At 48.3% G+C, this 15,425-nt stretch overlaps 1 protein-coding gene across 3 annotated transcripts in view; it reads right to left on the bottom strand.

Moving 5' to 3' along the window:
- Positions 1-15,425, bottom strand: part of NAV2 (neuron navigator 2) — a 399,261-nt gene that overhangs the window by 145,328 nt on the left and 238,508 nt on the right. For all 3 annotated transcript variants that reach the window (XM_082660768.1, XM_082660769.1, XM_082660770.1), the window contains exons 10-11: positions 14,644-14,752; positions 11,764-12,153 (exon numbers count right to left, since the gene is read on the bottom strand). In XM_082660768.1, the coding sequence (XP_082516894.1) occupies positions 11,764-12,153; positions 14,644-14,752 (499 nt within the window). The remainder of the gene's footprint in view (positions 1-11,763; positions 12,154-14,643; positions 14,753-15,425) is intronic.

The following is a 15,425-nucleotide window of genomic DNA, read 5'->3' as shown; positions in this document are numbered from 1 at the left end:
CAGCAGAGAGAACCACAGACCCCCATCTCCCTCTTGTCCCAAGATCAAGAGGTGAATGTGGGCTTGATTTATAGCTGGAAGATCCTGGAGACAGTCATGGGCCTCTCCTTAGACTCTGACTCTTATTTCACTTTGGGGTCTCAAAAATCATCAGCACTCCAGAGGTATCATGCCAGGGTATCTGTTTAACTCTGTAGTTATTTCAAGATTAAGAGGAAAGGTTAAAACCTCCATTTCTCAAGAGATTTCTTATTAGGACCTGGGGATTCTGGAAGGGATGTGATGATTTTCCAAGGCATGCACAGAATCATGATTTGTTGTCATATCAGGGGGGGCTGCACTAGCCTTGAGCCCTCACAGATGTTTCTACAAGCTGTGTTGTTCTTTGTCTCTAGACCACAGGTAAGCTGCCTCCTGGCCCAGATGACTCATTTCTACTGATCATACAACAAGGTCTGCTGGCAGACTAATGGTTAATTTTATGTGTCAACTTGGCTAGGCTGTGAGACTTAGACACTTGCGCAAACATTAGCCTAGATACTGCTATGAAGGTACTTTTTAGAGGCGATTGACATTTAAATCAGTAAACTTTGAGTAAAGCAGATTACTCTCCAGAATATGGGTGGGCCGCATCTAATCAGTTGAAGGCCGAAAGAGATAAAAGACAGATGTTCCCAGGGAAGAGGAAATTCTGCCTCCAGGCTGTGTTTGGACTTGAGATGCAACATCCTATCTTCCTCTGGAGAACCCTAATACACAGATGGACTCTGACCCAGTTAGCAGATATCTAGCTATTGTGCTCAAGAATAAGAAACAGCATTACATCATCATAATAATGTTCTAAGTAGGATAAAAGAGTAGGAAGGCAAATAGATGCATAATTCCAAAAAGCCCAAAAGGAACAACCATTCTATATGTGCCAAACACTTTAGAAACACTATCTCCTTTCTTTCTCACTAAACACCTAAGAGGCAGGCTACCACTGAACAGGTGGGAAACACGCTCAGAAAAGGAAGCAAATTTGCCAAGGTCCACAGCTGGCAAGCAAGGAATATGAAGTCAGGTCTTCTGACCACGAGTCTAAAGTTTCCTCCATCACACCACGGCTCCAGAGCAGCATAATGAGAGGACCATGAGTTGCCAACAAAACTTAAATTTCTTATCCTGATCTGAGTACAGGCACATATGGTCTATTATTATTATTATTATTTTTTTTTTTGAGTCTTTCAACATGGGCTTACTGTCTCAGGGCCAGAATACTCCCAACCTCATCCAAATGTTTCTTTTCATCTTCACCTCAACTCGAACTTGGTATCCTCCAACCTTGCTATCATAAATCTGTTGAGCCACTCTGTAGCTGCTGGCCCTTGAAAAAGAGCTGGAAAGTGTGTTGTCAGTGATCTATATGCTTAAGATAAAGATAAATATGACTGGGTTTTCTAGATGAGAGCTATGCAAAGGCTTAACAGGAAAAAGAGAGGACCTTCAGGTCTACCTGTGACATAGTTCTCTCCATTCAAGGGACATTTGCAAAGCACTCAGTAGTGAAAAAGGAGCCCGCAGACTCTATGAGAGAGGGTGTCTGGAGAGAAGCAGAAAATACCCAGCTAGAGCAAAGCAACAAAGGCACCACGATCACACTGAAATTCCTGCACACAAAGGGAAAGACACAGCAGAATGGCAGCCATCTTTTTTCTCTCCTCCACGGGCTTAAAAAACAATGAAGTAAACGATTACCCTCTTGGGTCTTCATTTTTCTTATCAGTAAAATGAAAATATCCTATAAAGTTTACGGGCTATGTAAGGTACCTGGCACACAGAAGGTGTGTGATACACGTTAGCCCCTATTCTCTGTCATCCATCGAGAGCTACAGAGTTGGAATATGTCTTTCCTGGATATGTAAGCACCCTTTGGTAAACGTGAGCTCACGGTCCCTCCTAATGAGGACCTATAAGGATCAAAAGTGAGATCCCCAAAGAAGGGGTACCAAATGGTCAGCCTGAGAACAAATCTTGTCAGTCAGATACCCCGGAGCAAAGCCTGGGATGGAGAAGACACTTGTTAAATATTTGTTGATTTTCAGTCATTAAAATGCAGAGTCTCTCTGCAGCGTGGATTAATGGACCTAAGGCAGAATTTCCCTTGGTTGAACACCTGGGGCTGATCTGAGGAAGGCCAAAGCGGCTGTGTGTTCTGTTGATGACGGCTACCAATGAAGAGTCCTGTGAAGGGCAGGAAGTCTGTTCCAACAAGACAGCAGATGGTCCAGATGGTGCGAAGCAGAGGAAGGACAGCCTGGCTAAACATGATTCATTGCGGCAGGTTTCTCTACCCCAGCTCAGTGGATGCAGGCTGCAGCGTTTAGGGGGATTCTTATTTCCCACGTGAATGTCAGTTACAGCCTCATTTCAAACCCCACTCACTATAAGGAGATGTCTCACTAGGGATTGGGAACGAGCAAGGGTAGAAGGGAATGACATATAGTGAGTACTTTTACCCGGCACCAGGCTCTGAACTAGGCATTACATGTACATCATATCCCATTTAATCCCGGCAGCAGCATTATTATTATGAGGAGGGTTTGGAAGGGTCCAGCAGCACTGTGCACACGTCACCTCATTCAATCAGTCACTGCAACTCCAGGCTTTATTATTCTCATTTGCAGATGAGGGAAGCCTGCTTCCCAGAAGAAGAAAGTGAGAACAGAAAAGGCTCCCTCAGGGGTCTGTGTTATGGTCAGACCAACACCCCCAGCCCACATTTTGCCTCTCAATGGGAACGTTTATCACCACCTGCCTTGCGTTAGAATTAGGTGTTGAGCACAGGGCAGCCTTCCCTACTGGGCCCGGTGCTTCTCCAGGGCAAGAATCGGGAGGCTGTGGGAATGGGGCTTTCCTAAAGCCCTGGGGATTACACTCCAGAGGCTGCCACGTACTCTGCTGGAACAGCCAGCCAGCCCTGGTCCCGGGGTGGCCCGGAGGCCTGAGACAATCTAAGGGCAGGGGGTGGTGCCAAGAGGGTGCTGAGGACAGACGTCAACTATTCCCAGCCAGTATTGGCACAGGCCAGAGCCTGGGAGTTGGCCTTGACTCTCCGGTGCCCCCATGCCCCTTGTCCAACGGGCCTCAGGTCAGGCGGAGTTTAATGTAAGGAGTCTCTCTAACTCCGTGTGCCCGTTCCCAGGGCCTCGGCTTTACCCGGAGCTATGTCACCACTCCCTGGACTCTGAGAGCTTCTGACCTGAGCTCCCCCGCTCCCGTCTTGAATCTCGATCCAACCCAGCCCAGGCACCATTTTTATAAAACTATACGCCTCACACCCGCATGTCTTCATGCCCTTGCTCTTGACCTAGGCCTCTTGTTTAACCTTCAAGGCCCAGCTCACAGGTCCTGAAGATGCTGTAGCTGCTGCCGGTGGTGGATACTGTGGTAGTGCTGAGTGCTCTGTCCATGCAGCCAGGCTCTGGGCCAAGTTCACAGGCGTGAGCTAACGGAAACCACACAGCAGCTCTGAGATGGGCACAGGGAACGTGCTCCAGGACACACAGCCCAGAGCAGGGCAGCCAGATTGGACTTCCCATGCCCCCACCTCACAGTAGGCCCTTTATCTCCCCCTCATCGTCCCCACAGAAAGCACTGCTTCCAACCGTCTCTGGAACTCCCTGCTCTTACACTGACCTATTACCTCCCCGTTCTGCGAGCGTCCTCGTGCTGTCAGGACCTCGGGCTCTTGGGGCTTGTTAATTTCCTTTGGTCTTACTGTCTTTAGCACAGTCTCCAGTACACAACAAACTCAGTAAACACCTTTTTTTTTTTTTTTGCGGTACGCAGGCCTCTCACTGTTGTGGCCTCTCCCGTTGCGGAGCACAGGCTCCAGACACGCAGGCTCAGCGGCCATGGCTCACGGGCCCAGCCGCTCCATGGCATGTGGGATCCTCCCGGACCGGGGCACAAACCCGCGTCCCCTGCATCGGCAGGCGGACTCTCAACCACTGCGCCACCAGGGAAGCCCAGTAAACACTTTTTAAATGGAATTTTACTGCCTTTTGCCTGGAGCCTCCCGAGAAGGCAGGCCAAAGGAAGGGTTTCCAGTCTCCCACTCCAGGACAGCCTGTGTGTTGGAGGATGTCACTGAGGATGGGCGAGCAGGCAGTGAGCATCCCCTTCAGGGGCCACTTCAGAAGGGCCTGAGGTATGGTCTTCTTCTCCCAAAGCACTCACTTTAGTTCCCTTCTCCCCTTCTTTCCCTGAAGATGCTGTGGGTGGGGTGGAGTTGGAAGAGATTCAAATCTCGAAGCAAGCTCGGAAAACTCCCAAGAAGTCAGGGCCTAAGCCCCGTTTCCTGAGAAGACAAGACGCCCCCTTTTTTTCTCTCTTCCCCACAAATTACTAAGCCAACATTTGCTATTACGAGTAACGGTCTGGGCTGCCCATGTCAAAGCTGGACCACACTTCATTTCTCCAGGGGCCTGTTCTCCAGGAAACCTTTCCAGAATCCTGCTCTCTGCCTGCTCAGGCTAACTCACCAACAGTGAGTGGCGCGAGCAGGCTTGGGGAGGCTGGAGAATTTCTCTGCTTTCAGCATGCCGTTAGCTCAACTGTTCTTTCTCCTCTGATAAAACTGCCTGCCCAGCTGCCGATAAGGGCTGAGCAATTTCCCAAACTCAGTAAATCAAGGGAGCCTGCGATGCAGGGAAGATGGGAAGAAGACATGTACAAGTGATGCTGTCCCAGCCACTGGGGACAACTGATACTGGTAACCAGAGCCATCAATCAGCCGGACTGCCCGTGTCAGATGACATCACAGCCGTGTGGGGGGAAGCCGGCACTTGTTCAGCGACACTTGGGGAAATGAATCCTGCCCCCTGCCCGACCCCCTGTGCTCACTCACTCCACCCAGAGAGCTGCTGAGGGAAACGGAGGTCATGGGGTTGGCCTGCGATATTTAACACCAAGGAAAATATGAGACAGGGTGAACTATTTCTAGTGTCTGTGAATTCATACCCCGCTAAGATATGTATGAATCACCAGGGGAAGCGAGGAAACACCAAGGGAAGCAGAGAGGAATGGAAAGCCTGATAAACTGGGACCTGGTCCAGCCCCACCACAAAACTACTGGGTTACCCTGGACCTGTGGCTTCATGCTGGAGCACCACAGGAACGCAGTGCATTAGGGGCAAGTGGTTTGCCCAAGGCCCTAAAGGTCTGTCTGCCTAGAGAGCTGAGTCTCTACCTTTCCATGATGGTTCCACCTTCCAAACATCCCTGAGACCCGCCCAGTGGCCGATGGGAAACCGGGAATTCCCAAGCCTTCCAAGAGCCTCACAAGCCAAGATCATTTCAGGGGGATCAACCTGGAGAAACAAGCGCCCATCTTTTTCAAATCCCAGAGGTGCCTGCCACACCCGGCTGGACCCTGCCATGACTCTGTGCCTTTCAGGACAGCCTTGCCTAAAATCATTTATCTTGGCTGCATTTTGCCCGAAAGGAGTATTTTGGCTTCCTCTCCTATCAGTTTGCCAGGAACAACAACAGCCTGTCAAGGTTATTTCAGGTCTGGCCTGGAAAGACCATGAGAAACATTCACCAGATAAGAAAGAGCCTTTCGTGCTATCGCTACTGCCTTGTGGACTCCCGGTGCTGCCTGCTGTGCTCTGCACTGACTTGAGAAATGCTTCCCTCATTTGTCCCATGATGGCCACCGGAGGAAAGAAGAGAGAAACAGGGCACCTCTGCCTCCACCCACCACTCCCATGGTGTGTGGCCCTGGTCCTCTGTCTCCTTTACATGCACTGTCAATGTCCAGCTCACTGGGCTAGAGGGAGTCACAGGTCTGGAATAATTGGTGTACAGGACAGGGCCGAGGAAAGGAAGATCACATAGGCGGGGCATCAAGCTCAAGGGGCCTCAATTTGAGGCACATCTTCATTCAGAGGCATGTGACTGGTCTTGCTTCGCTGAAAGTCAGCTGCAGCATTCAGTCAACGAATATGTATTGGCCACTTACTATGGAACAGGCACTGTGCTAGCCATGAAGATAGGGGAGCGTCTAAGACAGACTGGACTTTGACCTTTAAGAGCTGGTAACAGGTACGGCTCTCTCCCCTCATAAAGAATGCACTGAAACAATCTAAAAAAACATTGTGTATGGACGCTTTGTTTGCTTTTATACACACATATATATTGGTAGTGACTCCGATGCAGTGCTATCGGTGCTATTACAAATACATCAAGTACCATGAGAGGCCAGAAGAAAGAATCACCACCTCTGTTTGGATAGGATCAGGGAAGGCTTACTCAAGGAGGTGAGCTGGCAGGCAATGATGGGAAAGGCAACACAGGGTGCTGTACATGCAAATGATACACACGGAAGCCTGAAACACTCTGTTATGGTTAAATGTTTGTGCTTCTCTCACACCTGCCAATTCCCATGGTGAACCCCCAGCCACCGATTTGATGGTATTAGGAGGTGGGGCCTCTGGGAGGTAACTGGGTTTGATGAGTCACAGGGTGGGGCCCCATAATGGGATTAGTGCCCTTAGAAGAAGAGGAAGACACTCCAGACCTGCTTCTCTCTGCATTGGGAGGACACAGCAAGCCAGCAAGGGGTCTCTCACCAGAACCCAACCATGCTGGTACCTTGATCATGGACTTTCTGCCTCCAAAACCATGAGAAATAAATGTCTGTTGTTTAAGCCACGCAGTCTACGGTATTTTGTTATAGCAGCCTGAGCTAAGACATGCCATGACATATTTATGGAGCTACAAGTAATTCAGCAGGGATGGGTTCCTCAACTTCTGAGGGATGAAGTTTCCCAGCAGGCACATGTGGTATCTGTTGAGTAATCCCTGACACCTAATAGGGAAGAATTTAGCCATCAAAAAGCCAACTCTGAAGACCAGCTTGCTCACAACCCCACGTTCTCTCTTGCACTAGACTTCTGGTCAGGCCACATTTGAAAGATGATCCAACTGCTACAATCTCCATTCTCTCAGCCTTGAATAACACCAGCCCTGAGTCTTAAACCAATATAAGACTTTGACTCTTTGAGTCAAAAGCAATCAAAACCACAGCATCACACCCTATATTTGCCACTAGATGGAGCTATGCATCACACCAAAAAAAAAAAGACCAGAGGCTAAATTGATTTTCTCCAAGTGTTCTGTAAATAGAATCACTGACTTTCACAGCTGGTGGTAGCAAGTTATACAAGCCCAGGGTCCCGTGAGGGTTGGCATGAAGGATAGACCATTCACAAAATATTTATTAAATTCCTACTTGTGCTAGTCTCAGTTTAGACAAATAATGGGCACTATCTGCCTTCTGGGAGCTCCATGTTTGGTGGAGGAAAGGCGCGCACACACACACACACACACGCACACGCACACGCACACATTGTGCATGATGTTTCTTGTGCATCCCAGACTCTGCCGGGTGTTTTTCAAGTTCTATCTCTAATTCCCAAATGTTAAAAACTTGCTCTAGTTCATTTGGCAGAGCCAAGATTAAATCTCAAATCTGCTTGCCTCTTAAGACCATATTCTTTCCTCAATACCGTCCAGCTCCCTCGCAAAACACTTCCCACGCAAAGCGAAAGGTTCACACATAAAGTTGGGTGTGAACCAAGACCACCAGAAACGCATCAGACAGAGTTAACTGACTGGGGGTGTCCAGGAAGGCATCACAGAGGAGGTGTTTTTTTTGTTTGCTTGTTTGGGTTTTTTTTTTTTTTTTTTTTAATCAGTCAGATAAGCTTGAGGGGAAAGAAATTCCAGGGAGAAAGAGGCAGGTCCTGTGGCACAAAGCTTTACAAATGCAGGAAACAGCCTTTGGTAGCAAATGGCATGTAGCCTAGGGCACTGGGGAGCTGGGGTGTGTGAGAAGGGATGTGGACAGGGTGGAGGTGGGAGGGCAGCTGAGGGAAAGACCATAAACAGCCTCCCTTGTTCAGTTAAGAAGTTGAGATCTATTCCCACAGGCAATGGGAAGCCAAAGGCTCTCGGAGAAACTTCTAATGTTAAATTTGAACGGTCATTTTTTTTTTTTTCCAGCAAGGGAGGTATATTCATACGTTGGAACATTATACAACTCACTGACTCCTTTGAAAAGAAAAAAAAAAAATCTTTCCGAACATATGGACACTAAGTCTGTCCCTTTAATTTCACTCTATACCATACGGCACCCTGAATTTTTAGATGAGTAGATGGACTGGCTTCACAGATCAAAACTTGGTAAGAGACATCTTCGTCTGTTTCTTTTTTTTTTTTTTTGTGGTACGCGGGCCTCTCAGTGTTGTGGCCTCTCCCATTGTGGAGCACAGGCTCCGGACGCGCAGGCTCCGCGGCATGTGGGATCTTCCCTGACCGGGGCACGAACCCGTATCCCCTGCATCGGCAGGCGGATTCGCAACCACTGCGCCACCAGGGAAGCCCCGTCTGTTTCTTTAATTCCTTTTCCACTAACCACAGCCGAAGCCCAATTTATCAATCTAATAAAATGAAGTGGTGAGGTCAGACGATTTCTTGCACAGTACGTAGACACGCCTGGCACATACTAAGTGCGATAGAAGGGTTTAATAAGTACACACACACAGACCAAAGGCGTGTGCCATTAGTTCCCTAGCTAAACTCCAAGGAAATCAAGTAACTTCAGCCCTACCTCAGGGAGAACTGAATGATACACACAGGTGCACGTGCAATCATCCAAAGGAGACGATGAGCTGGAGACATCAAAAAACAGCTGTTCTGCCAAGCTGAGGCCCCCTGTCATTTCGAAAACAAAGGCCATACGGTTTCAGAAACTAGAATTTACTTCCACCTCAGTCTTGCTAACTAAACTTGCTGCAAACTTTTACGAGAACTTTCCTCAAAGAGCCTCAATACTGATTTATATATTACTCATACATCGAGGCTGTTTCCACTAAGCCAAACAAACATCTGGATGAAAACTGTAATCATTTCATTGTTTCCAAGCGCCGGGACCTTTGAGGTTGATAAGACATCTAAACCCTGTCTGAAAACTGTGTGTCTTTATCAGATACTTGCCCTTAATTAGATACAACCTCAAAGAGAAATCTAATTGTAGAAGGTTAAAAACCAAATTAACTGTAGTGCTTTGAGGCTTTGGGAAGTTAAATGACGTGCTTAATGTTACAGAGTTTGCGAGTGGCAGAACGGGATTCAAGCTTGTCTGGTATCTGTCTGTTTTCTTTCCACTACACCAACTGCCTCAGCAATATGACTTATTGGGCAGATTCTGAAGTACAGACTAAATGACCAGTCATTCAATATCTACAACCTTGTCATGTTTATAAAAGGAAAAAGAATTGAGTACAAAGGATATTAAATGGCGTGCCCTGAACTCTGCACATACAGGCAAACCTATAACTTGGCCTCAAAGCAGAAACCCGTGTGTTATTTCCAGTGTGGAGTCATGCTTAACTAGCACTCTAGAATGTCACAACTAGAAGGAGCGCTCAATGCCATCTGGGCTGCCTCTCCTCATTGTGCAGGTACATTTCTACATTAAAAGGAATTGGTGGGGCTGGGGTGGGGGGAGTTGGAAACAGACCAGAGTTCTCCAATTTCAGTAATTGGGTGTTTGCTTACATTTCCTATCTACACTTGCTCTAAGCACTATCTCACTTGCTAAAAATGTAAGCTTCCCAAAGCAGAGAGTGAAATGTAAACATCTGTGCCTTTTAGCAGGGGTAAAGGCTTTGGTTTGAATAGCTGAAGAAACTAGGAATGTCTCACTGTAACATCACTAAGGTTCAGTTTACGGTGTTTCAATGTCTCCACCTTGTGGAAACTGTCAGTAGTACATAAAAATAAATACATCTTCATTTATTAAAAGACTGACCTGACAAGAGAATAAACTTTCTTAAAAAGTATGAAAATCTCAAAATAATCCCGAAGTATTTTGGTAGTATATCACAGTGGGACGTGATAGTGATGACCTTGAGGCCATGCTGAATACCAACGGTCTTCTAAGGAATAATAAAAGATTAAATTACGTGTCATTTTAGTAACAGGTATATGTTACTGTTTTCATGTTCATGTAAAACTAGAGACACAAAATGATGCTCTAAGTTAACTGGATCATTTGATTTCTCAGGCCATTAACTTTCCCAGCCGTTTGGATAATAGCAGAAACGTGTTACTCCGTAAGGGTTTGGTGGCTCCTGTCTTTGAAGATTTCACTATGGGATGGCTCTAAAAGTAACAGGCAAAAAGCCAAAGCAGCTCTATGTCTAAGCTTCTAATTAAATGAGAGAACACTTCTAGTAAGACAGGTAGAACTAAGCAAAACAATTTTAAAATAAACTCTAGCTGTGCTATTTCAACACAGCAATACAATGCTGGGCAAGATGGGGCAGTTCGGTGGTTAAGGAACTAGCCCTGGGCTCTGCTTCTTAACTACTTGGGCAAGTTATTTAACCTTCCTGAGCCTCAGTTTACTCCTCCAGAAGATGGGGATTATGATATCACCTATCTCAAAGGACTGCTGTGAGGACAGAAGAAGATAACATATATAGAGAGCACCTAGCACAGAGCTTGGCACATAGTAGGATAATGAGCTACTGTTAAAATTATGAAAACATTGACTCACCCATGGGGTTCTTGATCATTATATTCAGGAAAATGAGTGGCATGATCATCAGGCCTAATTTTTTTATCTGTAATTTTATCTATTAGAATGTTAGATGGGGTGGGGGGGGGGAAGGTCCTGAAGGGCTTCTGGGCAAGCCAGGTTCACAGATGAAGAACTCACAGAAAGTGGAGCAAACGGATGCTCGTTCAGCTTCCACAGTGATCTGGAAGTGTGGCAAAAACAAGAAGCCAAGCCTTGGGCCACACATGGTCACGGCCCGGCTCAGACATCATCTCATCACTCGCCTCAACTTCGCATGTTACAGGGAGGTTGGGTCTGCTCCTTCATCCATCGAGCCGCATGCTCACCAATTCAGCAACGTTTATAAGCTCCTACATGTACAAGGCACTGAGGATTCAGTGGGGAGCAAGCCAGACAAGTCCCTGCACGATGGAGCTTGTTGTTGTAAGCAGGAACGGGCGGGGAAACGATAAAATATACACCCATCCTCAGGATAATTTCAAACAGCAATAAGCTTCCAAATGAGCATAAGACACGGTGACGGAAACTAGGCCTGGGGCAGGTCACATAAAGGACTTCAAGTTGAAGGGTCAAGGAGGGCCCCTCCAAAGAGATGCCAGCCGAGCAGCCAGAAGGAACCAGGGGAATAGATCTGGGCAATAGAACCGAGGCAGAGAAACAGTGCAAAGGCCCTGAGGCAGGAAAGAGCTTGATGAGACTGAGGGAAAGAATTACCAGCTGCAGCAGCAGAAGCAAGGGGGAGTACAGGACAATGAGTTCTAAGAGGCAGGTAAGGGCCAGATCCTGTAGGCCAGGTAGGCCAGGCTCAGGAGTCTGGATTCGATCCTAAGCATAAGGTTTGGTTTAAAGGACTGACACAATATGGTTTGTTGTCAAGTGTCACTCTGGCTGCCGGTGGAGCCTGGCTGGAATTGCCCAGCGAGTTACTGCCAAGCCCGGACTGCGGTGCAAGCCCTGCGTCTCTTGGCCCAGAAGGCTCCCCTCCAGGGCACACTGCCTTCAAAATGAACAGGACGTGAGGAAGGCAGTTTGCTCTCCCCCAGAGAACTTCAATAAGTCCCGCAGAAGAGAAGGCAGGGGCCACGCCTCCCCTGCTCCATGAAAAGAGAGGCGGCCCAGGTACTCACCCGCTCGTGATGTCGTCCGCCCGCACGTTCTTGCTCAGAACGTCCCCGTCGCTCATGTAGCCGGGGGCGTCCATGCTTATGCTCTCCAAGTCCATCTCATCTCCTGCCTTGTCCGAGACGTCCCCGTGGCAGACGCTGCTGCCCCTGGAGGCCAGCTGCCTCCGCAGGGGGGCAGAGTACATGTAGCGGCCCGACTCCGTGTTGATGAAGCGGCTGGCGTTGGCTCGGGGCGGGTACCCGTTGCCCATCGAGGGGGCGTCTCCCGCCTGCAGCCGAGGGCTGGACTGGCCGAGCCTCCAGGACAGGGGAGTGGGCCTGCCCGTCAAGCTGAGGATACTGCGCCCGCTGATCTCCGTGGTGACATTGGTGTCAAACGTGGTTTCCAATGTGCTAAAAACATAAAACCGGCTTTGGGTTAGACCCCAATATGCCTAGTAGTCTTTGCAGTAGTCTTCACATTCTCTTTCATTTTTTTTTTTTTTTTTAGAATTATGAAATACTTCCCATATACAAAAGAGGATCAAAAAATAAGGTACTGGGCTTCCCTGGTGGCGCAGTGGTTAAGAATCCATCTGCCGGGCTTCCCTGGTGGCACAGTGGTTGAGAGTCCACCTGCCGATGCAGGGGACACGGGTTCGTGCCCCAGTCCGGGAAGATCCCACATGCCGCAGAGCGGCTGGGCCCGTGAGCCATGGCCGCTGAGCCTGTGTGTCCGGAGCCTGTGCTCCGCAACGGGAGGCCACAACAGTGAGAGGCCCGCGTAACGCAAAAAAAAAAAAAAAAAAAAAAAAGAATCCATCTGCCAATGCAGGGGACATGGGTTCAAGCCCTGGTCCGGGAAGATCCCACATGCCGCGGAGCAACTAAGCCCGTGAGCCACAACTACTGAGCCTGCGCTCTAGAGCCCATGACCCACAACTCCTGAAGCCCACGCGCTTAGAGCCCGTGCTCTGCAACAAGAGAAGCCACCGCAATGAGAAGCCCATGCACCACAACAAAGAGTAGCCTCTGCTCACTGCAACTAGAGGAGGCCCGCGCACAGCAACACAGACCCAATGCAGCCAAAAATAAAATAAATAAGTTAAAAAAAAAATAAGGTAACAACATACCACCCAGTGCAGCTCTGTTAAAAATGAAGACGAAGCTGCACATCTACGTGACATTCTGAGAAGCCCAGCACAGATTTTCCCCCTAAAACATGGTACAAGATAGCCCCTAACAATTACTTTAAATAAACAATCTTAACTTCTGGAATCTTCTTTCCAACCCAGGAAAGGAGTAGAAAACTCTGGACTGATAACAACGGGGCATAAAGGTAGCTGTGTGCCTATTCATCCTAGGATGCTGCATCTCAGCTCACTTTTCCTAAAGGCAGGATGTACCCACCCACTCCCAAGGTCCTAAGATCCCACTTTCACATCCTCAGCTCTCTCCAGACTGTGCAGGTGGGGAGGGCCCTGATTTTCTAACTCTGTAATATCTATCCCCCCCCGCCCCCGCTACACACACGCACTTCTGCTTCTCCCACCTTTTGTCCAAAATGACAAACTTTGGGGGCAAAAGGCCAGAAAAGAGTGGTAGATGCCTGGGCTTGAGACCCATGAGACTAGCTGAGTCTGAAACTGCCAGGGGATGGAGCTCGTCCCTGGCCCTCCGAAGACTCTTTTGCAGTCAGTCCACTGTCTTTCCAGCCCTGCAGGTCTCGCCACACCATCAAGATGCAGAGACACGCTGGGGTCTCTTTACTAAGCAGAGACAGCGAGTCTTTCCTGCAGAAGAAAGCATGGAAGATTTCCCTCCTGTCATGATCACCGTCCTAGCCCAAGCCAAGAAATCCACGAAACTGCTGTAACCTACATTTAATCAGTTTCAATGATGATGGTGGAAAGAGGGATGTTTCTCAGCTAATCAAGAGTCGCAGGGTCCAGCACCTGGTTCCATGCCCTCACCAGCCACCCCCAGTGGACTTGTCTCTGGAGAATCAATTTGGTGCCTCATCTGTTTTTGTTTCCCTCTGATCCTGGAAGCAGCCTGCCTGACTCTCCTTATACTGGGAACTCCTAAGGTTCGGGCCCTGGTCTTCTTTAAGAACCCACAGTGCTTAACCCCAATCTGCCGCAGCTGCTGGCTGTGGTGGAGCCCAGCAGTCTCCTTGCTGTATTCACTTATCAAAGAGACTGAAATTGGAGAAGCAGGGGAGACCCCCCCAGACCCGGGAGCTCACAGGGGTAACCGGGACTTTACCTCGATCATCAAGGCCAAACACAAACCATAAAAGTTGGTTCTGCCCAAATCACGAAGGATGTCCCAGGGCTGCATCCTCTTCCCCTTCTTGCTCAACAATGAAAAGAAACTGATAAATGTTTCCAGTGTAATCCTAGAGCTCATCTAACGACATCATGGTTTAAACATGATCCTACGTTTTTATAAATATTTCTGTACGTGTTTTATACACGTGCATGACTAACAACGTTACAGAGCGCTTGGGGATCAGAAGACCGGGTAGGAATTCGAGTTATTCACTTTATCACACAGGTCAAACACAGTTCACCTGCTCGTTTCAACAGTATAATATCATATCGTTTTGGAAAATGCAAGCAAAGGGAAATTTAAATGCAGCTGGTATGCAACATCCTCTGTGGAATGGATTTAGCAACCGTCTGCTTTGGGGAGGAATCTGTCTCCACGGATTTTTGCTCTTGACACTTCCGCATGCTGTATGGCATTCTCGGTGAATTCCAGCACATTTGGCGATCAAGGTTATTTATTCCGTCATTAACCAAATCACTTGGCTAGTGGCGGGAACACACCGTGGCAGGAGCAGCCATGTGAAAACCAAGTTACTAGCTGGTTCAGGAAAGTGATTCACGCTCTAGATACCTGTGTGTAACCTGAGTTCCCCGTAAACTGGACATGGTCTCCTCCAAATTCTGCCGCAGATCAGCGATGTTCTTCACCGTCCGCAGGCGCCGAGCCTCGGGATCTTCCCCTGGAGAGACAAAGGTTAAAGCTATTTTAGTTCTCAGATAGATGGGGAGATTCTTGGGAACAGCAACTGTGCCTGTGACCAAAACCACGTTTCCTGCTCAGGGCCTGGTTCACCACGGGTGCTCGAAAAGGATTTGAGAATGAATGCGTGAATGAATAAATGCACAGGTGCCCAAAGGAAGGGGTTAAATCTAAAGAGAGACAGAGGTCTTTCTTCTCCCTGCAGGTCCCTCCAGCACAGGTGAAGTCTAGCCGCGGGAAAAGCAAAGTGCCGAGTCTGAGACAAACACGTTTTCACACTGTCTCCAATAAAGCCACGAACACATTAAGTCTGACCCCTGCCCAGGAAGGACCTTTGGTTTTCTCACCCATGGGTGATAGGTGCTGCTGTCTATTGGCCCGACATTACAGATGGTTAGTTTGTAGTGGCTAAAAGATCTGCACTTATTAATCATGAATATTCCTCCAGAGAGAGGTTTGCCTTTTTCTTTGTTCGATGTGTTATGTCATCTCGAATGCTGGCTCCTTTAACCCCCTGGCTGAGTGGTCACGGGATAGGTGCTGACCCTCTCTCTCCATCCTTCAGATTCCGCGGTCCTAGACGAAGACAGTGACAGTGCTGACCTCAAAGGACTGTTGTAGGGACTAAAGGGAGATCCCTGAGCGCAGCGTCC

Source organism: Grampus griseus (assembly GCF_964374135.1).
Source record: "Grampus griseus genome assembly, chromosome: 8".
NCBI classification, from domain to species: Eukaryota; Metazoa; Chordata; class Mammalia; order Artiodactyla; family Delphinidae; genus Grampus; species Grampus griseus.
The sequence above is the reverse complement of the archived record's forward strand: the minus strand, read 5'-3'. Positions and strand labels throughout refer to the sequence as shown.